This window comes from Epinephelus lanceolatus, chromosome 15, assembly GCF_041903045.1.
Source record: "Epinephelus lanceolatus isolate andai-2023 chromosome 15, ASM4190304v1, whole genome shotgun sequence".
Taxonomy (NCBI): domain Eukaryota; kingdom Metazoa; phylum Chordata; class Actinopteri; order Perciformes; family Serranidae; genus Epinephelus; species Epinephelus lanceolatus.
Window position 1 is genome coordinate 39,783,640 of NC_135748.1, and position 22,248 is coordinate 39,805,887.

The 22,248-nt window shown below is 44.4% G+C and overlaps 1 protein-coding gene across 2 annotated transcripts in view; it reads left to right on the forward strand.

The window, feature by feature from the left end:
- heatr5a (HEAT repeat containing 5a) overlaps positions 1–22,248 on the forward strand; it is a 32,199-nt gene that overhangs the window by 144 nt on the left and 9,807 nt on the right. Inside the window, exons 2-22 of one of the 2 annotated variants that reach the window (XM_033642646.2) lie at positions 3,747–3,967; positions 4,096–4,307; positions 4,535–4,643; positions 8,260–8,409; positions 8,553–8,724; positions 10,087–10,247; positions 10,346–10,595; positions 10,681–10,836; positions 10,942–11,192; positions 11,555–11,666; positions 12,079–12,231; positions 12,919–13,018; positions 13,281–13,390; positions 14,339–14,508; positions 14,604–14,767; positions 15,067–15,172; positions 15,456–15,646; positions 17,767–17,926; positions 18,140–18,329; positions 18,410–18,579; positions 20,192–20,218. In XM_033642646.2, the coding sequence (XP_033498537.2) occupies positions 3,842–3,967; positions 4,096–4,307; positions 4,535–4,643; positions 8,260–8,409; positions 8,553–8,724; positions 10,087–10,247; positions 10,346–10,595; positions 10,681–10,836; positions 10,942–11,192; positions 11,555–11,666; positions 12,079–12,231; positions 12,919–13,018; positions 13,281–13,390; positions 14,339–14,508; positions 14,604–14,767; positions 15,067–15,172; positions 15,456–15,646; positions 17,767–17,926; positions 18,140–18,329; positions 18,410–18,579; positions 20,192–20,218 (3,240 nt within the window). In that variant the 5' untranslated portion in view covers positions 3,747–3,841. The remainder of the gene's footprint in view (positions 1–3,746; positions 3,968–4,095; positions 4,308–4,534; positions 4,644–8,259; positions 8,410–8,552; positions 8,725–10,086; positions 10,248–10,345; positions 10,596–10,680; positions 10,837–10,941; positions 11,193–11,554; positions 11,667–12,078; positions 12,232–12,918; positions 13,019–13,280; positions 13,391–14,338; positions 14,509–14,603; positions 14,768–15,066; positions 15,173–15,455; positions 15,647–17,766; positions 17,927–18,139; positions 18,330–18,409; positions 18,580–20,191; positions 20,219–22,248) is intronic. The other variant, XM_033642647.2, reaches the window with a different exon arrangement.

Sequence of the window (22,248 nt, forward strand, 5' to 3'; positions counted from 1 at the left end):
ACGGTCCCGTTTATATCTCGGTGTGTCTCCAAACTTTTGCCCGTTAGCTAACCCGGTTAGCCACCCGATGCTAGCCGCGGAGCCTGTTAGCCTGCAGTCCGGTTTTTAAACACTAATGAAGAAGCTGTTTTACACTTTGTTGTGTGTTTGTGTGACGACAGAGACAGTTTGTGTTTTAAGTTCAGCCGCGGACACACTTCAGTACATGTTGTACCGGTGACTGGTGCGTTTATAGCTCTCTTTCTGTGTCAGTTAAACAGGAGACTGTTGACATGTTAGAAGTGAACATGATGTGTTGAGTGTGTGAAGCTTCATAGTCAGGCTCATAAACCAGCTCTGGATTTATAATTACAACCCTGATGTTGTGTAACATGTAAATAAAAACAGGATGCAACGATTTGTAAATTATTTTTAATCTATATTTAATTGAATACAGCACAGAGACAAGATATGAAATGTTCTAACTGATGGACTTCATTGTTTTCTGTAAAATATACACTCATTTTGAATTTCATGTCTGCAACATGTCCCAAAAAAGTTGAGACAGGGGCAACTAAAGACTGGGAGAGTTGTGGAAATCTGAAGAAACACCTGTTTGGATCGTTCCACAGGTGAACAGGTTATAACTGATAACGGATGTTTCATTAATAGGTTTAAAGAAGCATCTTTGAAAGGCTCAGTCGTTCACAAGCAAACTGTGAAAAACTGTGTCAGCAAATAGAAACAGTGAAAAAATGTTTATCAATGTATGACTGCAAATAATTTGGAGATTTCACCATCTGCAGTTCATGATATCATCGAAAGATTCAGTGAATCCGGAGAAGTCTCTGCACTCAGAGCGATGCTGAAACCAATATTGAGTGACCGTGACCTTTGACCCCTCAGGCTGCTCTGCATTAAAAACCAACACAACTGTATAAAGGATATTACGTCATGAGCTCAGGAACACTTTGTAAAACAATGTCAGTAAACACATCGCTGCATGTACTAAAGACAGTTCAGACTCTACCGTGCAAAGTGAAAGCCAGACATTGACAACATCCAGAAACACAGCCGACTTCTCTGAGCCCGAGCTCATCTGAGATGGTGTTACATCCCCGCCAGAGATCTAAGGGAAGGAGGGAGTAACACAGTGAAATGCAGGACACTTTAAAAAAGACAAAAAGGCAAGTTTAAAGGACGTTTATTCAAAAACAGGAAAAAGGACCATCAATGAAAAACAAGCTCCAAAAGGGAAACGAATTGCCTGTAGCAGGGACACACAAAATAAAGAAAAGATTAAACACAGCCAACAAAGATCACCGCACTTAGTCAAACTCTCACTTATTAGACACACAACTATCATAGCTCCACTCCACCGTCATCCATTTATACCCTCGCTGATGAGGAATGAAGATCAGCTGCACACTGAAAAAAACAGACAGGGGAATACACGAAATAAAGGGCGGGCCCAAAACACACAGGCACGAAACAGATGGACTGACACAAAGTGGAAAAGTGTGCTGTGGTCTGACGAGTCCATCATGGACGCCGTGTCCTCCGGGCTAAAGAAGAGAAGGACCGTCCAGACTGTTACTAGCTCAACATTTAAAGCATCTGTGATGGTATGGAGGTGTGTTAGTGCCCATGGCATCATGGGTAATTCACATCTGTGAAGGCACCGTTAATGCTGAAAGGTACATACAGGTTTTGGAGCAACATATGCTGCCATCCAGACGCCGTCTTGTTCAGGGACGTCCCTGCTTATTCCAGCGAGACAATGAGACACATTTTGCACGTGTTCCAACAGCGTGGCTTGCAGTAAAAGAGTTCAGGCACTAGACTGACCTGCCAACATGTGTGGAAGATTATGAATCGCAGAAGACAGCAACAAAGACCCCGGACTGTTGAGCAACTGAAGTCGTATATCAAGCAAGAATGGGAAAGAATTTCACTTTCAAATCTTCGACATGTAGTGTCCTCAGTTCTCAAACACTTCCTGAGTGTCATTAAAAGTAAAGGTGATGTCACACAGAGGTAAACATGCTCCTGTCCCAACTTTTTTGGAACATGTTTCAGGCATCAAATCCAGAATGAGTGTATATTTATTATAAAACAAAAAAGTTTAACAACGTTAAAGATCTTGTCTTTGGACTGTATTCAATTGAATATAGGTCAAAAAATAATTTTCAAATCATTGCGTTCTGTTTTAATTTAAGTTTTGCACAACATCCCAACTTTTTGGAGCGGGGCTTGTATTGAGCCTGAACACAGACGCAGTGCAGTGGGAAGTTTGCAGGTGCTGAGGAGGTTTCTGTTTCATTAAATCTTAAAGCGCTCTGCAGTGAAGTGTCTGTTTAAAGCAGAGTGTGTTTTTCTGTGGACAGTGGGTTATTTTTAGAGTCTTCCTGCGTCTCTGTGAACATCGGTGTGTGTGTTTGAGCAGTATGTGTGTGTGTTAATGGAGGAGACAGAGTTGTGCTGTTGAATCATTTATGAGCTGCCCTCTCTGTCTCTCTCTCAGATATTCTCCCAGCGTCTCCTCTTCTCCGTCCTGTTCCGGTCCGATCCGCTCTGTCAGCTCTCAGTGGGACACAAAGACTCGACAGTTCAGTGTGAAACACTTGAGTCTCTCAGCCGAGCTCACAGGTCCTTTAACAGACTGTTGTGTTCAGCGTTTGTCTTCCAGGTCGGGTTTTTCCCACAGAGTGACACGTGAACACGGTGCTGCTGGATGTCGCAGCAGCCTGGTTTCAGCTGCACCTGAATGCAGCACAGTATAGAGCAGATACTGAAGGGTTAAAGGGGCAGTCCACCAAATTGTACAAGTCCTTCTTCGTCCCACTCAGTCTTTAAAGACTTTGAAGGAGTTTGTTTTAAAAATTTACTGAAGTTATCTCAAGATGTGCCAAGGGATTGGAATTGATAAGATTTTATTGATACCACCGCCGTTATCGTATCTGCTTATTGGTCCGATTCCCTTCTTAGGGACTTTCACACAGGAGACTACACCGATCCACTACTAAGTCCCTTCATAACACCGCTTTTGCTTTTAACAACGAACCAAAAAAGGGCAACATCATGTCGATGGCATGACATGGCAATAACAATCATATACCATCTCAGTTTTCTGGTGGCTGATCTCGTCCTCAGCTCTGAGTTTAAGGAGCTCCTGGACCTCATTGTTTTCTCAGTTTGTGGACATTTTCAGCTGTTCTTCTTCTTTGAGTTAGCTGCTAACTGCTGCTAGCTGATTTTTAAACTTCCCAGCGATAGGTTGCAGACATAACACATTGTGAAAACGTCACACCCGTCCTGTTCATGATTCCATCCTGCCGGCTGTCCCTTTTACAGATGTCAATTTGGCATGCCACGTCTTTTCCCCAGCCATGATGGCGTCCACATCCTCTCCCTCTTCTTCTTCAGACTTTCTCGACACACATAAATGCCACCGTGGCAACCGCTTGACTTTTGTTTGCTTTCGTTTTTCTCTTCCCACTACAGGCGCTGTCATCGTACAGTCTGCATGCATCAAACCCAAGTTTATTAGACTCATGTCGCACAGTGTAGCTGCACTAAACTTATAAGATTGCTAAGATCTCTCAGTCTGTAGGAGGCTTTAGAAAGGCCCTAATGAAAAGACAGTGCTGAGTTGCATTGTGGGAAATGCATTGTTTTGGGAGCTTAACCCACACATGCTTTTCTTAACGTGTCTCTTACTGAATGTATTTCTGACCCTTTTTGTGTTTTCTCTTTGTGTCTGATAGGATATAGGGGGATGGCAGAGCAGGACAGATTTCACCCTCACTGAGAGGAGGAAGAGGAGGTGGAGGAGGAGGAGGAGGACAGGCGGAACTTCAGGATGGAGCGAGCTCACAGCCTCCTGTTGAATGAGGAGGTGTGCAGTCAGCTGGGTGAACATCAGAGGGCGGAGTTCATCTTCGAATGGCTGAACCACCTGAAGAAGCTCCTTCCTGCCACTGAGCGGGTGAGAGCTGAGCCCAGCCTTTAATAAGACCTAATGATTAATAAGCTCATTAATGAAGGTCACATGATGCAATCAACTTAAATATGTTCAGGGAATCATAAACATCAGAATCTGTCTCTTCATTTCAGGCCGACATCAAACAGAACCAGCGGCGTCTAAACGAGCAGCTGTCAGGGGTTCTGATTGGCTCCCCCGGCCCGCCGACCCGCTGGCTACTGGCTCACTGCTTGGCCCTGCTCTACCGCCTAGGAGACCCCATTACTTCCAGCCTATTGGTGGACAGGTGCAATGACATCATCCGCAGCAAAGACGACTCTCCGTCAGGACTCCCGACCCGACTGTAAGTCAGGCTGCGTTCAGGGTACACAGGGAAAATGAGAAAAAGAAGCTTTCACCTTTGAATACTTAAAGAGTTTAAACTTTAATAATGAATGTTAATATTCATACATTCCTGTCACATTAAACCAATAAAAGATAATACTGAGCTTCAAAAAGTTCTTGATGTGTTTCCAGAGAAATGACATATACGTGTGTGTGTGTGTGTGTGTGCGCGCGTGTGTGTTTCAGGGCAGCCATTGCGTGTCTCGGTGCTCTGTTTGAGCAGCTCGGTCGGATGCTCATCGGCTCCTTCAAAGACACTCTGAGCAACCTGCTGAAGGCCATGAAGAGCGCCGAGGTCTGTCTGCTGCTCACTTTGTGTTGTGTTTAGGAATATTAATAAGTCTCAGTCAAGTTGTTGTCAATTTTTACCCCCCCAGTGGGTAAGAGATGCCCACACAGACTCTAAATTACACTTTTATTCATCATTCCAAAAAAGTGGAGACGCTGTGAAAAATGTAAATAAAAAGAAAATGCAACAATTTGCAATTTTTTGACTTATATTTAATTGAATACAGTCCAAAGACAAGACATTTAATGTTCAGATTCATGAACTTTTTTTTTTATTGTTATTTTTTTTCTAGAACTATACACTAATTCTATATTTGATACCTGCAACACGTTCCAAAAAAGTTTGGACAGGAGCATGTTTACCACTGTGTGACATTATCTTTTCTTTTAACAATGCTCAGGAAGTGTTTGGGAACTGAGGACACATTGTTGATGCTTTGAAAGTGAATTTTTTTCCTATTCTTGGCTTATATACGACTTCAGTTGCTTAACAGTCAGGAGTCTCCGTTGCTGTATTTTGAGCTTTTTAATGTTCCGCACATGTTCAGTAGGAGACAGGTGTGGATTGCAGGCAGGTCAGTCTGGTACCTGCACTCTTTTACTATGAAGCCACACTGTTAAGTCCCTCCAGAAAATTGCAATCTTGAGATCTCAATAATTACCGCAAATTCAACAAATGTCCGCAATATTTGCGGGGCTTGCAATTTTCAAAAGTCCCACGATTTTTCCGCGTTTTCCTGCGTTTTGCGGCCAACCGCAAGTTGTCGGGCATGCGACGTCATTTGAAACGTCATCAGACGCGTCATCAAATCGCGCTAATGGCATTGCAGTGTGGAGAAACGCCCTGTATTGACATAAGAATTTGCACCGTTTAAATGCAGACAATATGTGTTGAATGTATTAAAATGTAATGTCAACAGAAGATGTAGCTTACATGTTGTTTTACAGTCACATTGTCTGGTTTGAGAGCTACAATATTAACTCAGGATTTTTTGCAACATTATTAGAGTCCATATTTTGAAAGTAATTAAATAAAACTGAAGAAGAGAACTATAAAAAAACATTTGCCCTGGTTCCCGATGCGCCGGGGACATATGCCTTGCAGTATCACCGCCTCCTTGCCTCCCTCGTCCGCCCGGGCCTGGGTGGGCTCGCGTTACTGTCCAGTCTGGCGTCTGCTGGTGGCCGGCACCTGGTGCAGGCCCGTCCGGTGCGGTGCTGGTTCTCTCCCCGGGGGTGGTGCCGGGCCCCCGCGCCTGGCTCCTTGGGTCGGGGGCGGTCCCTGGGTGTGTCCGTGGGTGGGGGATGGGGGTGGGGGCGGGTGGTGGTTGGGGGGGGTGGGGGCGGTCCGCGTCGGGCGGTGGGTGGGCGGGCCCTCCTGCTCCGCCTGTCTGGGGTGTGTCTCTGGCTCTCTGGGGGTGCCGGCCTTCGCCTCCCTGGGTCCTTGGGCCTGCGTGGTGTCCTGCAGCCTCTGTGGCTCCATGGTCTTGGGGTCTGGGCGCTTCTGCGGTCTTGGGGTGCCATACTGCCCCCCTTCCCCCGCAGGGCTGGCCCTGGTGATGGTTCTCATAAACACATTGGAAGGGTTCAAATACATGCATGCATGTTTGATACTTCAGCTCCATGACGCATCGCAAAGAACCGATGGGATCACTCCAAAGGGGCCCACTTGCTTCTCAAACCTACCACACCGCGCTGGCAACTCTTCTCTGCAATCGGGCTTTCCCCCTCCACCAAGACTCTCACATTTTTGGTGTTCAGTATAGACTTCTCTTTTGTTTTTGTTTTTCAGTACAGTATAGTAGACATGTATATGTTTATTTTCGATAATCTGCATGGAGCACAACCACCTCAAGGCCACAATACATCAGCTACACTGCCTGTTTCTCCCGTTTTTTTTTTTTTTTTTTCGTTTGTTTGTTTATTTGTTTGTTTTTCCTCCTTCTTCTCCGCATGCACTGTCACTATATAACTCAGGACTTAAGCACCTGCCCCCTCCCCCTTGCTTGTTTCCTTACTTTCCCCCTGACACACTTTGGTGTATCACGGCCCTCTCTGACTCATATTAGGAAGTTTTTCCAATAAAGGCTGTTAGGCTAGTCTCCATTGAGGGTGGGTGACGGTCACAACCACGCATTATGGGTATAAAATACTTGACTGCAAGATTAACAGTGCATCAATCTTCACAAGAAGCTTACACCCTTTAGTGGCGCTAAGCTATGAAGACCAATGCAGACAAAAAAAAAAAAGAGAGGAAAAAAAAAACAAACATTTGCAGCTATTTTTTGTAATATTCAGTATGATTATTATAGCAAGTGATTACATTACTTATTTTTTTGGAGGTAGTAGTTTTAAAAAATCACATTTTTTTTCTCCTTTTGTCATTTGCCCCAATTTCCCACAAAAAATCAAATAAAAATGCTGCAATTTTTATCGCATTTTTTGTTTTGTTTTTTGTTTTAAACAAAATTGGCCACAAATTCAAGTTTTTTTTGTCACGAGATCCTGGAGGGACCGGCTGTTGGAACACATGCAGGATGTTTCAAATAAGCAGGGACATCCCTTAAAAAGACGGCGTCTGGATGGCAGCATATGTTGCTCCAAAACCTATGTGTACCTTTCAGCATTCAAGGTGCCTTCACAGATGTTGAATTACCCATGATGCCATGGGCACTGACGCCCAAAGTCAGTCCATCTCAGATGAGCTCAGGCTCAGAGAAGTCAGCGCTGTTTCTGGATGTTGTTGATATCTGGCTTTCACTTTGGTAGAGTCTTAACTTGCATTTGTAGATGCAGCGATGAACTGACAGTTTTTTTCCAAAGTGTTCCTGAGCCCATGTAGTAATATCCTTTATACAGTTATGTTGGTTGTTAATGCAGTGCAGCCAGAGGGGTCAAAGGTCACGGTCATTCAGTATTGGATTTAAGCATTCCACAGCTTTCCCCTTCTTTTGTTGCCCCAGTTCCAACTTTTTTGGAACGTCCCCTTGTAGCAGACAGAGTGCCGGGGCAGAGGGGTCGTTTCTATTCTTCCTGACTCACTGATCTTTTATCTGACTGAAGTTTGTGCAAAAGTTTAACCTCTGAATTCTCCTTACTTACCTCAACTACCTTCATCTCTACTAGAAAGAGTCACTTCCACTTTCACTCTATCGTCAACACTTTATGCAAAGATGTTAAAAGCCTTTCAGTGGCTTAAAGGACGTAATCCGTCCTGTTCCTGCCGAGGACTTAGGACATTACACTGAACTTAACACGTGAGACATTGTAGTAGGAGTAATAGGAAGGGGTTTTTTCCTTACACGTGTGAGAACATTGTTTGGTCTGTGTAAATGAAAGAGTCTGGTCCAGAACTTCACTACATGAGAAGTGTCCTGAGATAACCTTTGTTGTGATTTGGTGCTGAATACAATGAATTGACTTGAAGTAGTACACCCCCTCTGAGGTTTTTAATTTATCATTTAAGCCCCACCTTTTATTTGAAGGATGAATCTAAATAGGGATGAATTTAAATATGTCTTGTGTGCTGCTGTTTTCCGCAAGGTCTCTTTTATGGTGAAATAAAGTTCTTATTTGGAGCAGAATCTAAGCAGGTAAAGTAATTCCTCCTCTTCCTCCCTCAGTCTCAGGGTCGGTTTGAGATCATGTTGAGTTTGGAGAAGATCCTGCGAGGTTTGGGCGTCAGTGCCGTGCCGTGTCACCGTGACGTCTACAAGGCAGCAAGAACCTGCCTGACGGACCGATCCATGGCCGTACGCTGTGCTGCTGCCAAGGTAACAGTCACCTCCTGACAGCTGATCATTACATCGTTCCTGCCCATCATTTTCCAAATCATCCATCAGATCCATTTCCTTCCTTCAGCGTCTATAATCTGACACTGTTACTGTTGACACATGTGTCTCTGTCTTCCTGTCAGTGTCTGCTGGAGCTGCAGAGAGAGGCGGCGTTCCTGTGGACCAGCGAGTTGGAGAACGTGGCCACTCTGTGCTTTAGAGCCTTCGAAGGATCAAACTACAGCGTCAGAGTGTCTGTTGCCAAACTGCTGGGAACTCTGCTGGCCGCTGCTGTGGAGCCCCGACAGCCTACCGGTACGATCTGAGAGGAGGGAGACACGGTGAAATACAAGTTACCTGGATGTAACTCTAGTTCTATCATCGTTGGTGTATGTGTTGCTATGGTGATAAAAACACATCAAGTAATATAGCAGCAAGCAGCAATTCCGGGGTTCAAGCCAGGGCGGACTGTTAGAGGGTGAAAGCTGGGAAGGATCAAGACCTTTGACAGTTTACGACACCTTCATTAGAGATAACCACGAGTTTTATGACCATCAGACAGACGCTCATTCATTTACATCAGAATCTTTGGAAATGGCAGCGCCTCCTATCAACACATTTCAAAATAATTTTAAACACATGGTTCAACATTATTATTTAACATATCCTGCAAGTTTTGTCACGATTGGACAAACAATTTCTAATTTATAGTCAGATTTTTTTGTATTTGTGGCGCTCCACCAGTGGTTGATTTGAATGAAACTTGCTGTGGCCCCTTTAAAGTTCGTCGGCCAGTATCTTCAAAGCCCAATGAGATATCAACAAGTTTTTGATCATTTTTGTTGAGGTTGGTCCAATGATGATCCACAGATAATTTGGTACAAATCAGACCTACGGTTTAGGAGAAAATGTCAAAAATGTGTTTTTGAAAAATTCAAAATGGTGGAATATCGAGTCAGGTGGACCTTAATGTTTCTTGAGGCTTTTTTTTGTTGAGCAGGTTGAGCTGGAATTATCTGTCGACTTAAAAGTCAGTTGACTTACAGTGTGAGGGGCGTGGCCTCGCCAGTATTTAATTTTTGTGCCTTAATTATAGTGCCGTTATCAGTCGGATTGGATTTATACATCTTTGGTAGCATTTGCACACAACTTCCAATCACTGGAGAAAATTTCATGTGTGTATGACGCACCATCTCACAAGAATTTGGGAAAACATTGTATAAGGTAAAAAAAATACATCTGCATAAAAACAATGGTGATTGAACCCCTAATTAGTCCGTCTTTGGCAAAAATGATCATGAAATGGAGAAAAGAAGCAATTAAACCACACATTTTAAGTTAGCACTCTTCAGTTGATGAGAGTTGATTATTGCGTTGTAAAACTGTAAGACAAGACAAGACCACTTTGTTCTCTTTAAAATTAAAGTTTGGACTCAATAAAAGCAGCAAAAAAATGAGTGTTTGCATTGCAGATTTAAAACTAAATCTAAACCATCAAAGCAGCATTCTGCAGCACGTGACCAGGAGGGGAAATGTAAAAAAAAAAGTGCTACAATAATGTCCTCCACCCGTTTGTGAAATCTCTGTGCTTCAATCAGAGCCGACCAACACTATGTTACTATGTTACAAGATATGATGATGAACTGTACACAATCTTTCTTATTTTTTTCCCATCAGCCTCCAGGCAGGGTGGGCGGGGTCGCAGCTCCCTGGAGGAGGTGATGGATCTGTTGTCAGGGGGGTTCCTACGTGGTGGGGCCGGTTTCCTCCGAGCCAGTGGGGACATGTTGAAGGGGACAAGCTCCGTCAGCAAGGATATCCGCATTGGGGTCACACAGGTGGGTCGCTGTGGCAACGAGTGAGTTCAGTTTACTTGATTTAACAGATGACATTGCCCAGACTCTCACCATCACACACTCCTCCTTCTTCCCTTCAGGCCTGTGTGGTCTTCGTCTCCACCCTGGGCGGCTCCTGGTTGGAGGCGAACTTCCCGGCCTTCCTGTCCCTGCTGATGGAGCTGGCGTCCCACAGCAGGGCCACACAGACGTCGGGTGATGCCGTGGTGACCCGCCGCTGCGTCTCCTTTATCCTGAGGAGCACCCTGGGGTCTCTGCTGGGGGAGAAGGCTCAGACCAATGCTGCCAAACAGCTGTGCCTCGCCGTGGCGTCGCAGAAACGAGCCATCGGTGAGCAGAGAGGGACAAAAGACTTTCATCTGTGGAAACATGACATACTTATTAATTGTGAGTGTGTGTGTGTGTGTGTGTTTAGATGCAGCTCTGACTGATGGGAACGTAGAGACCAGAGTTTCGTCTGCAGACGTCTCAGCCAGTCAGCATGTGTTGGTCTGCTGCCTGCTGGAACTGGGAGGACTCATACAGGGACTGGGATCCACCGCCGCCCCCCTCCTCACTGACAGCAGCACAGGTTGGACACACACACACTCAATTTGATTAAAGAGTATTAATATCATCTGCTGCCTTTGAATGAACTGCAGGAAGTTGAAGTGGTGCGTCTTGTTTGCTCGTGCAGCCCTCCTGGACACGGTGATCTCCGTCCTCCTCCACCCTGCAGCCTCCGCCTGTCTGGCCGCCGCCTGGTGTCTGCGCTGCGTCGCCACAGCGATGCCGTCCCAGTGTTCCTTGCTGCTGGATCGCTGTGCTGAGCGGCTGGTGGCGCTGAAGTCTTCCCCCGAGGCTGTGGCTGGGTACGGAGCCGCCGTCGCCGCCCTGGTGGCCGCGGTGCAGCACTGCCCTCTGGGAATACCGCACACCAAAGGCACGGTGGGTAAAACAATTACATAACAACATGCCATGATGATGTCAGCATTATAAACAGTAGACAGTGTAGCAGCCGATTTCATTTTCAGCGCTGTTCATTGTAACGTTAGCAGGGTGTTTTTTTTAAGGCCACTGTCGTTTTAAAAACATATTGAAAATACGCTTACTTAAAATTCTTGATGCTTTAGGCCAGGCGGGGGGATCGACTTTGGTCGGGTGGGCTGCTTGGTTTGTGTGAGGTGCTCCTCTACATTTAATCCTCACATTTAGTGAATAGACTTCATGTGTTTTGTAATGGATGAAGTAACTAACTGTATTCAGTAACTGACTCCGTTTCAAAGTGACCTGACCCGCTCTGTGTGCAGGTGGTGCTGGGTCTGGCTGAAGACCTGCTGCGTTCAGCCTCTCAGAACAGTCGCATCTCTGTGCAGAGGACTCAGGCCGGCTGGCTGCTCGTCTCCTCTCTCATCACTTTGGGTAAAACTCCTGCACACTCTGAACACTTCCTGTCACTGTACCTTTATGCTTCGCCACACTAGCAGGCTGTTTGGCCGCTTGTTTTTTCTGTTTAAATTAATATTTTCTGTGTAATTATGTTCCTGAAATAAATAAAAGGCTGATAGTAAAGCACTCGTCAACATGAGTGTTTATTCACGCATAACAATTTCTGCTAATTTGTGTACATGTATGTGTGTGCATGTGTTCAGCATCCTCCCACCCTCAAATAAAATAGCTTACCTGAAGAGGCCCAGTGTAACGTTACTTCCTGTTACACAAACAGCTTCAGCCTGTTTTAATATAATTTAAATTAGGATGCAGTAGGTCAGTAGGCATTTTATTAATTGCTTTGTTAATGTGTGTGTGTGTGTGTGTGTGTGTGTGTGTCCAGGCCCGGCTGTGGTGGAGCACCACCTGTCCCGTCTGCTGCTCCTGTGGCGGTGTGTGTTTCCCGCTTCACTCAGGGAGCAGGAGATGGAGCTGCGGCGAGGGGACTACTTCACGTGGCAGGTTACGCTGGAGGGACGTGCGGGGGCGCTGTTCGGTCAGTCCACACACAGTGCCTAACACCTACCCGACCCCTAACAGGATAAGCGGTTACGGAAAATGAATGAATAATTACAACTTTTGCTGTGAAATTATTTAAAAAATTTCCGTTCAAATGAATTTTGGCAGATGTGTCGTAATAAAGCTGCTGGATTTTGGACACAGTTGTCCTCCTGTGCTCTACCACCCAAACTGGTCTGCAGTCCATTTTGTCAGGGACTTAGTGAGTCGGTCACAGGTAGACTGACTCAGTGTTGTTTTTTCAATGTTCCATTCACGGGGCCGAGCAGCGTCATCTCATTGTCTCCATCATGTGACAATGACACCGTGGCCTTCAGTGACGCACTGGGTCAAAGGGCACCGCTGAACACGATTATTCAGTGTCAATTTTTTTAACATGTTATATTTGCTGTGATTAATTAATTGAAATGAACATGTTACTTTGACAGCCCTAATTTAAACTGAACATGCTGTTTAGATGACCAGTATCGAATTCAGAATATTGTCATATGCAGAATAAAAGTGTAATATTAGCGTGCATGTAAACAGCCAATGAAATTCTTATTTGCATATTTGACAAGTTTCTGTTTTATCAGTGATTTTAGAGTTGAGGTAAACAATGACGACAGCTGTAAACAGACGAACACATGAAAGAGAAACTGACTGTGTTGTTGTGTCTGAACAGCGATGAAGAACCTTGTGCTGCACTGCAGAGAGCTCGTCACCGATGACATCATCAGCCGTCTGCTCACACCTCTGGCCTGCGCTGTGGCGCTGCTCACCAGGTCAGTCCCTCAGAAAATAAAATACTTCAAATACAGTATTTCTATAGACTGTTTCTAACTGCACAGTATAAATATTTTGGATTGTTTGTGAATACAGTAGCTGACAGGAAGTAAACAGGTCCCAAAGCTGTAAAGCGGTCTTTAATCCAGAACAAGTTTCAGTGATAACAGTTATTTTTCTGTTCCTGCTTCTGAAGCCCTCTTCTTTGTGTGTGTTGTGTATCTCTGTGTGTTATCTGTCTGTGTGTGTGTGTGTGTCCAGGCTTCCTGCCCTCCTCAGGTCTTACGGCAGTTCAGTTCGCAGCTGGTCGATCATCTACAGACTGAGAGTCTATGAGCTGCTCGCTGAGCTGCCTCCACACACCTACCAAGGTAACAACACACCTCCTTCACTCCTCCTTTCTTTCCTTTTTCCCTTTCTTCCATCTTATCTAAAATTCCGCAGCGAGACTTTAGACCAAAACAAAACGATCCTCACACATCACACCTCCAGTCTCCTTCAAAATACATTTTAAAGTCATTTTAATCACACACAAGGCTCTCAATGATCTGGCATCTTAGTACATAACTGAGCTTCTCACACTGTACCGTCCAAACAGGCCCCTCAGGACTGCCAGTCTGGGTCTTTTCATTTCAGGTTAAAGACAAAGAGTGATCAAGCCTTTTCAGTTCTGGCTCCTCGGCTTTGAGCATCAGATCAGCTGACTCTGTTCACGTCTTTAAATCTCTTCTCAGGACTCATTTTTACAGAACGGCCTCTCCTGACAGTTGATAGACTTATTGTGTGTGTGGGTGTGTATACATTTGCAAACGTGTATATGTATGTATGCATGCCTACAGGTGTTTATGTCTATATTGTAGGTGTATGTAAAAGCTTATGTTTTATTGATCTCGTTCTTGTTTTGTATTTTCTTCACCTTGGAAAGCACTTTGTTTTCAGCTCGAAAACTGCTCTACAAATAGGCTAGTTATTATTACTACATTAGTTATTGCCTGGGCAGTTGTGTTGATTGACCCTCCTGTATTTCTCATTTCTCTTCCTTTTTTCATCTTCCTCTTTTCTCTTCTTCCTCCTCAAAATGTCTGGCCCAGACTCACTGTTGCAGAACAGCCATAATTGTTGCTTCTTTCCGTCCTTAGTTTCTTCCTTCTTGGCGTATTCTTCTTCCTCTTCTTCCTTATCTTGTTCCTTCGTGATATTCATCACATCTCCTGGTTGTGTTTTTTGTTTTGTCCATAAACTTTTCAGTTTCAGTATTTTCCTCTCAGAACGATGATGTTGTCATAAAGAGTTTTCTCCCGTCTCTCCTCGTCCCGCAGAGAGTTTTGGTTTGGTGATGAACCAGCTGGTGTCGGATCTGTCCGGTCAGGACAACTTGAACCAGCCCTGTTCAGAGGTCACCCTGCTGCCTCCCCTCTGTCACCATGACGATCTGCCACTGGTTGGCCCCGCCCTCCACGACACCGACCACAGATACATCGAGGAACAGGTAACGAGTGCTGGAGGCTAGCAGGATGCTAACTGCTCCCCGCAGTGTGATGAGAGTGTGTGTGTGTGTGTGTGTGTGTGTGTGTGTGTTTTCAGCTCCATGGCAGCAGTGTGGGAGGAGGCTCTCTGGACAACGACGCGTTCAGTCTGTGTGAGAAGAGTGATGAAGCTCCCGCTCCTCTTCCTCCTCCTGTCGCTCTGACCGCCACGGCCGTCCGCCTCTTTGGAGTGCTCTACCCTCACATCATCTCTGCTCAGAGGTAACTCACCTGGGAATGAAAAAAAAAGAGACCACTCCCTCGTATTCAGATACCACTGCGCATAGATTTAGTTGAAAACACTGAATGACATTTTTTTGCTCTTGCTGGCCCGGCACAAAAGGTAGAGCACGGCAAGGTGAAGGTATTGATGACAGAGAGGTCGCTGTCCTGCGGCCGACCCCCTCTACATGACTCGCTGTTTCTATCCCAACTAACCCAGTTTGAATCCATGTGTTCACAGCTTGATGGAGCTTTATTAACCAGATTTATAGATAACAAACTCTCCCTGTGTCTCTCAGGGTGAAGATATTGGAGCAGTTTGTGGAAACGGTGAACCAGCTGAAGGGTCAACGCCAGCAGACCGTTCAGACACACGTCTGCGCCGCCCTCTGCAGTCTACTCAAGGTACTACACTTGTCAACATCAGGCGTTACGCCACTAAGACATACAGACACTTGAAATTTATGTGCAGGTTTGTGTGTACAGGACAAATATTTGGTTATAATTGGAGCAGGTCTGCACACTCTTGTACCATTTTTTCTATATAAAGCTGCATTCATATATTTGTTGTCCACTTGAGGGCAGCAGAACTCCACTACATATTGAAAAACACAAACCTCTGACATATCATCAGCTTACAAATGTAAACTAAAAAAAAAACCCCACTAACCCGTTTCCACCTCCTCAGCACCAGGGTGGTATCCGGGGCTCTCTGGGGCCGGAGGAGGTGCGCTCCCCAGCGTTGTCCCTCCTGTCGGGGGCACTGGAGAGCGCCAGTCCTCTGCTGCGATGTCTGGCAGCTGAAGGTCTCGCTCGACTGGTTCAGGTGGTCGGAGATCCTGGATTCACCGTCTCCGTCTCCCTGCTCTGCTTCGACAGGTAGGTGGACGTTAGGGGTGTAACGTTACACTAAAGTCACAGTTTGGTGTAAGATCGGTACTGCAGGAAAAACCCCAACATGTGTTCATGTACTTAGAACAGACAGTAGAACAAAGACTGACACAATCATCCTGCTGGAGACAGAGGGAACATTTTGGTAAAATGTTTTCATGATACAAATTAGAAACATTTTAATGACAACGTACAATGGTTGAGTGATGCCGACACACCACCCACGTCCTTTCTCTCTGTTGCTCTTGTGGCTGACTGGAAACCTGCAGGTGGTGCTTCCAGCTCCAGCCAATCAGCTTGTTGTGCTAACCTTAGCACATGTAACCAACGGTGTACGGCTAAAAGTTGTCCGTTGAAACTTCTGTTTTGGGTTCCACGTTCGGTGCATCACTCTACAGGCTGTGTATTCTGTGTGCAGCTGTGTGCACCAGACTGTGATGTAGGGTTGGGTACCGAAACCCGGTACTTTTTGTACTTGATACCGATTCATGTCGGTACTACCGAGTACCAGTTCACTTAAAATGAATTGGTGCCAAATTTCGGTACCTGAGTTGGAGGCGAAGCGAGAGCACATGACTCGCACCTCAGACTCAGCAACAATGGCGACAAAAAAAATGTGCAGACAAAAGTTAATGTGCAGCACTGTTCCTAAATGTTCTCAATAAAATGTTGAAACTGAGAAGTTTAGACTTTAAAACGTACCGAAATAAGGTACCGCTTGGTACCGGTACCGAATTCCAGATACTGGTACCGTATCAGGTCAGTTATGAACGGTACCCAACCCTACTGTGATGGTTTGGCACAAATACAGGAACCATTGCAGCCCTGAGCATTAACACACACCTTCACATATTTGTGTGTTCCTGTAGTTGTAGATCGGTGGTTCTGAAGTGGTCAGTCCTGGTCCAAAAGTAGGTCCTGGGTCTTTTCTTAATGGACCGCAAGTGGCACAGAGCTTTTATTTTCAAGAGCTGTTTCTTGCTGTGAGCGAAACGGAAAGATACTTGACAGAGGCAGCAAACTAGCTCGACAACAGGTTCAAATGCAAGTATGACACCGAATATATTAAACTGTGTGGACCTTGAACTAATAAAAATTCTGGACCCCTTTGCTGGACCAGTTGGGAACCACAGTTGTAGATGGCTGCAGTCAGTGTTGGAGTGGACGGTCACTACAGGAGAGGATCTTTGGGAACTGTCATTTACTAATGAGCTTTACAGAAGTTACACATTGTTTTCTGTTGAATATAGAGATGATTCTTTTAGTATTCGTTTATATATTCTTCACTATATTTCATTACATATTTGAGAGTATTAAAGCAGAGGTGTCACTGATGAAAACAAAATCATTGTAATCTATTTGCAGTCTCTGCGATCTCAAAGTAACAACAGCACAAACAAAAAAAATCAGGTCATAATCCAAAAATATTAATCACACAGATGATTAGATAAGAAAACCAGAATTAGTCCAACAAAGCTTTAAATAACTGAGATCCAGATATATCTGAGTGTGTCTGAAGCTGCGAGTCATGATGCTGTGATGCAGAGTGTGTGTGTGTGCACATCCTGTGTTATATTTAGACCAGCTGACACATTACTCTGTTCAAAGGGTTTCTGCTCTGTGAGATCTGTGCTGTGCAGGTTGGTCATGTCACACTCGCCTCGCTTTTCACAACTCTTAAACTTGTGCTGATCTGTCTGTTGAGTCGTATTGTAGGTGTGTAATATTATTATTATTGATCAGATGAGGATGTGATCAGTTTTGTCACTCGTTGTATTGACTGTTTCCTTTATACAGACCTGGTTTGGTTGAAGTTTTTTTTATTTTCCTCCCAGTTGACTGTGTGGGAAGGTTTAACACCTGTTTTTTTTTGGTTTGCTCAGACCGACAAGTCAGGAAGTCTGCAGCAAACAAGGTGTGAAAGGGCCCTTAATCAAGTTCCTTTGCTCATTTAAAGTGTTTAGACTTGTGTATGCGTGTTTTAAAGCTACTGTAAGAACAGACCTGCCTTACCCGACTATTAAAACTAAAACTACATCTCTGAAAATGACCACTGCTTCTATTACTAGTACACTACTACACTCACTGTATTGATCACGACTGTTTAGGCTCAAGACGGCTCGGGATGCAGCGTCTCGCAGTGGCTACGCTCTGGCTCTGGGGGCGCTGTACCGCTACACCGGAGGAATCAGCTCACCTCAACACCTGTCCACCTGCCTCGGAGTCCTGTTCACTCTGAGCCAGGACAGCACCTCACCTGAGGTCCAGGTACACACACGTGTTCTGTCTGTCTGTATGACGTCACGTTTGTGGATTGTCACTAAAATTCACCTCCAGATCGACGCATGACGGGAATCTGACTTTGTTTTGTGGAAATATAGATGCTTCGCTGACATCACACACTCACCTGAACTCAAATTAAATCCTAAAACAGTGTTTAAAGACGTGACCACATGTCCTCTGTGTGTCTGTTGGGTGCAGACCTGGTCCCTCCACAGTCTGTCTCTGGTGGTCGACCTGTCCGGTGGTTTGTACCGCACCCACGCCGAGCCGTCCTTCACACTGGTGCTACGCCTGCTCCTGTCGGCTCCCCCCACCCACCCAGAGGTGCACCACAGCCTGGGACGCTGCCTGCACGCCCTCATCACCTGCCTGGGCCCCGACCTGCAAGGTACCGCCCACAATCACACCTGAGGACAGAAACAGAGTCATTTTTAGGAAGTGTTTGAATGATGTGTGTTGTTCTGACAGGTGAAGGTGTAGCAGTGTCCGGTCTGCGCTCCAGCTGTCTGGTTGGATGTGGGGTGATGCAGGACGGTCCCGACTGTCTGGTTCAGGCCAGAGCCATTTCCTGTCTGCAGCAGCTGCACATGTTCTCACCTCCACACGTCAACCTGGCCAGCCTTGTACCTGCACTCTGTGTGAGTACACCTGAACTACAACTACTATCTACTCCAGAATACAACCGACTACACCTAACTACACCTGACTATACCTGAACTACATCTGAACTACATCTGATTACATCTGAACAACACCTAACTACGTCTGACTACAACCAAGCTACGCCTAAATACACCTGAACAACACCTAACTACATCTGACTACAACCAAGCAACGCCCAAATACACCTGAACAACACCTAACTACATCTGACTACAACCAAGCTACGCCTAAATACACCTGAACAACACCTAACTACATCTGACTACAACCAAGCGACGCCCAAATACACCTGAACAACACCTAACTACATCTGACTACAACCAAGCTACGCCTAAATACACCTGAACAACACCTAACTACACCTGACTATACCTGAACTACATCTGAACTACATCTGATTACATCTGAACAACACCTAACTACATCTGACTACAACCAAGCTACGCCTAAATACACCTGAACAACACCTAACTACATCTGACTACAACCAAGCTACGCCCAAATACACCTGAACAACACCTAACTACATCTGACTACAACCAAGCTACGCCCAAATACACCTGAACAACACCTAACTACATCTGACTACAACCAAGCTACGCCCAAATACACCTGAACAACACCTAACTACATCTGACTACAACCAAGCTACGCCCAAATACACCTGAACAACACCTAACTACATCTGACTACAACCAAGCTACACCTAAATACACCTGAACAACACCTAACTACACCTGACTATACCTGAACTACATCTGAACTACATCTGATTACATCTGAACAACACCCAACTACATCTGACTACAACCAAGCTACGCCCAAATACACCTGAACAACACCTAACTACATCTGACTACAACCAAGCTACGCCCAAATACACCTGAACAACACCTAACTACATCTGACTACAACCAAGCTACGCCTAAATACACCTGAACAACACCTAACTACATCTGACTACAACCAAGCTACGCCCAAATACACCTGAACAACACCTAACTACATCTGACTACAACCAAGCTACGCCTAAATATACCTGAACTACACTTGACTGTACCTAAACTACATGTGAACTACTTAAACGAGCTGGGTGATCAATCAGATCTTATTTTCAATAATGGTTTGAGCTTCCAACAATTGTGAAAAGAAGATAATCAAGATAAAATGACTGTTGTGCTTATGATGCTTTCGTTTGGTCTTGATTGTAAATCCAGCACACCCCTTTCCTTTACAGCGCTGCGCTTAGTGTTGCCAACTTGGCGACTTTCTTGCTGGATTTAGCAGACCCTGTTTTCAGACCCTCTAGTGACTTATTCCTAAAATATCCCTCACAGCCCTGTCATATTTTCAACATGAGCAGTGAAATATTGGCATGTTATACTCTACAGGAGCTGCTTCAAGGCTAATGTGCAATAATAATGATCAGAATAAAGGCTTTTGGACCCATTTAATAATCCACACCTCAGGACCTGCTCTGAGTCTGAGACTTCTGCTACATGGCGCTACAGACGTGTTTGTCTGAGCGTAGTCGTCCATGTACAGTAAGCAGTGTGTGTGTTTTTGACCCTGTCTTGTGTCTTGCAGGAGATCTTGTTGGATTATTCCATGTTGGTAGGTTCTCTCTCTGCAAGGCCTGAAGCTGCTGTTTGTTTGGCTTTTCTTTTCAGCTTCTTTCTGCCGTAACACTTTTATTTCCAAAGGAATAGTTCACCCATAAAATGACCTTTTGTTTATCTAATTCATGAAGAAAACTTTGATTTTCTCTAATGTCTCTACGGTGAACCGAGAATCCTAAAAAGGCGAACATTCTTCATGAACTGAAGTAAACAGGGAGCACGTTAAAAAGTCCAGTGTGTAGGATTTAGGGGGATATGTAGGCAGAAATGAAATTTAAGTATGTTTACTGGTGTTTTCATGACCTAAAAGTGAATCGTTTCTATCTACATAGGGAGCAGGTCCTCGTCTACGGAATCTGTCATGTTGCACCGCCATGTTACTACAGTAGCCCAGAACGTACAAACCAAACACTGGCTCTAGATAGGAACATTCGTGTTTTCACATCGGACACTGTAGCTAGCAGTCCCTCCACGATGAGCCAAACAGTGTTGGAAAAACGCTGATTTTTAATGTGAAACTGGTTTATTCAGTGTTTTAACCTGTTAAAATCACCTGTGCTGATTGTTTTGGAGAGGACGAGACCTCTGTGGATAATTCAGCTCCTGATAAAAACCTCCTGAACAATAACACTGAAGGTATTCTGACCAGAAGAACTTTCAGCTGGTTGAAATCTGCAGTCCTCAGAGCTAGACGCCACTAAATCCTGCACACTGTTTCTTTAACAAAACATTAATTTACAAACTCTCACACAACTCATGCAGTAAAATCCAAGTGTCATTTATCCAGTCATACACTCAGTGCTTCACAAACACATGTATTTTTACTAAAACAGTACAGTTTAAAACACTTCCGCCAATGAGTAGCGTACCCTGATCTTGCCTGAACAAGCAGATGCATATGATCACTGCTTGAGCAGATTACTAACGTGTTTTAAATCCTAATGTTATAGTGAAAATGCGTGTGTTTGGGAAGTACTGATCATACGACTGGATAAATGAAATTTGGATTAGGCTGCACAAATTGTGTGAGAGTTTGTAAACAGAGGTTTTGATATACCCTAAGTCTTCAATTAGTAGCCCGGGTTATTATTTGCTAATGTCACTGAAATCAACAGGCCTTTAATTCCTTTCACACAAAATTGTTGCTCAGCAAAGATGAGAAATACAATCAAATTGTTTATTTGAACCAGTATGAATATTAGTTATATAAAAATTAGGCTTTGAATAACATACCAATTATGTGTTCTATTAGGACACTTGTTTCATGGCACTTGAGGATACCGACACACCGTTTTATCCTGTTAAAACAATACTGATAACGTGGATTCATTTTTATGACACATATTCTGACTTTACGACAGCTTCAGAGGAAGGGAGTCTCTACTTATTTTTTCATCATGCTGGTAAATCTGAATGATTTCAGTACAATGAGCTGAACCAAGCTAACACTATGTAGCATCTCCATATTGACAAAAACATTTATATTTGTATGTATGATCTCAACAGCAAACATTAGCTAAAGTGGGGAGCCAACAACCTGGTGTTATACATCCAAAGGACTGTTTGGATTCTCCGTTGACTGTGTGGAGGCATTAGAGAAGAACAAAGTTTCATTCATGAATTCAGTGTGACACAAAGTGAGTTACTGATATACAGATGGTCATTTTGTGGATGAACGATTCCTTTCAAACTGTTTCTGTCACCGAAACAGTTTTAATTATCTGTTAATTATGAGACACGTCACACAGTTTTCTGTCCAGCTTTTTAACATTTTCCTCTGTTTTGATGCCGTGTTATTAACTCACTGTCATTGCTTAACGTTGGAACCTTTTTTTGTCTCACAGTTTTTCTGTTTGGAGTTTCTGTTTGCTTTGCAGACTGACGGCTAACTCAGTAACACGACTTAACCCACAGTTTGCTTTAACAAAACCTCCCTGCTGGCCGTTTTTATCTCCTGCAGTCAAACTACTCAGTGTTTCCTCTGGAATGAGCTCACACATCCATCTGATTATTATTGTTAAGATT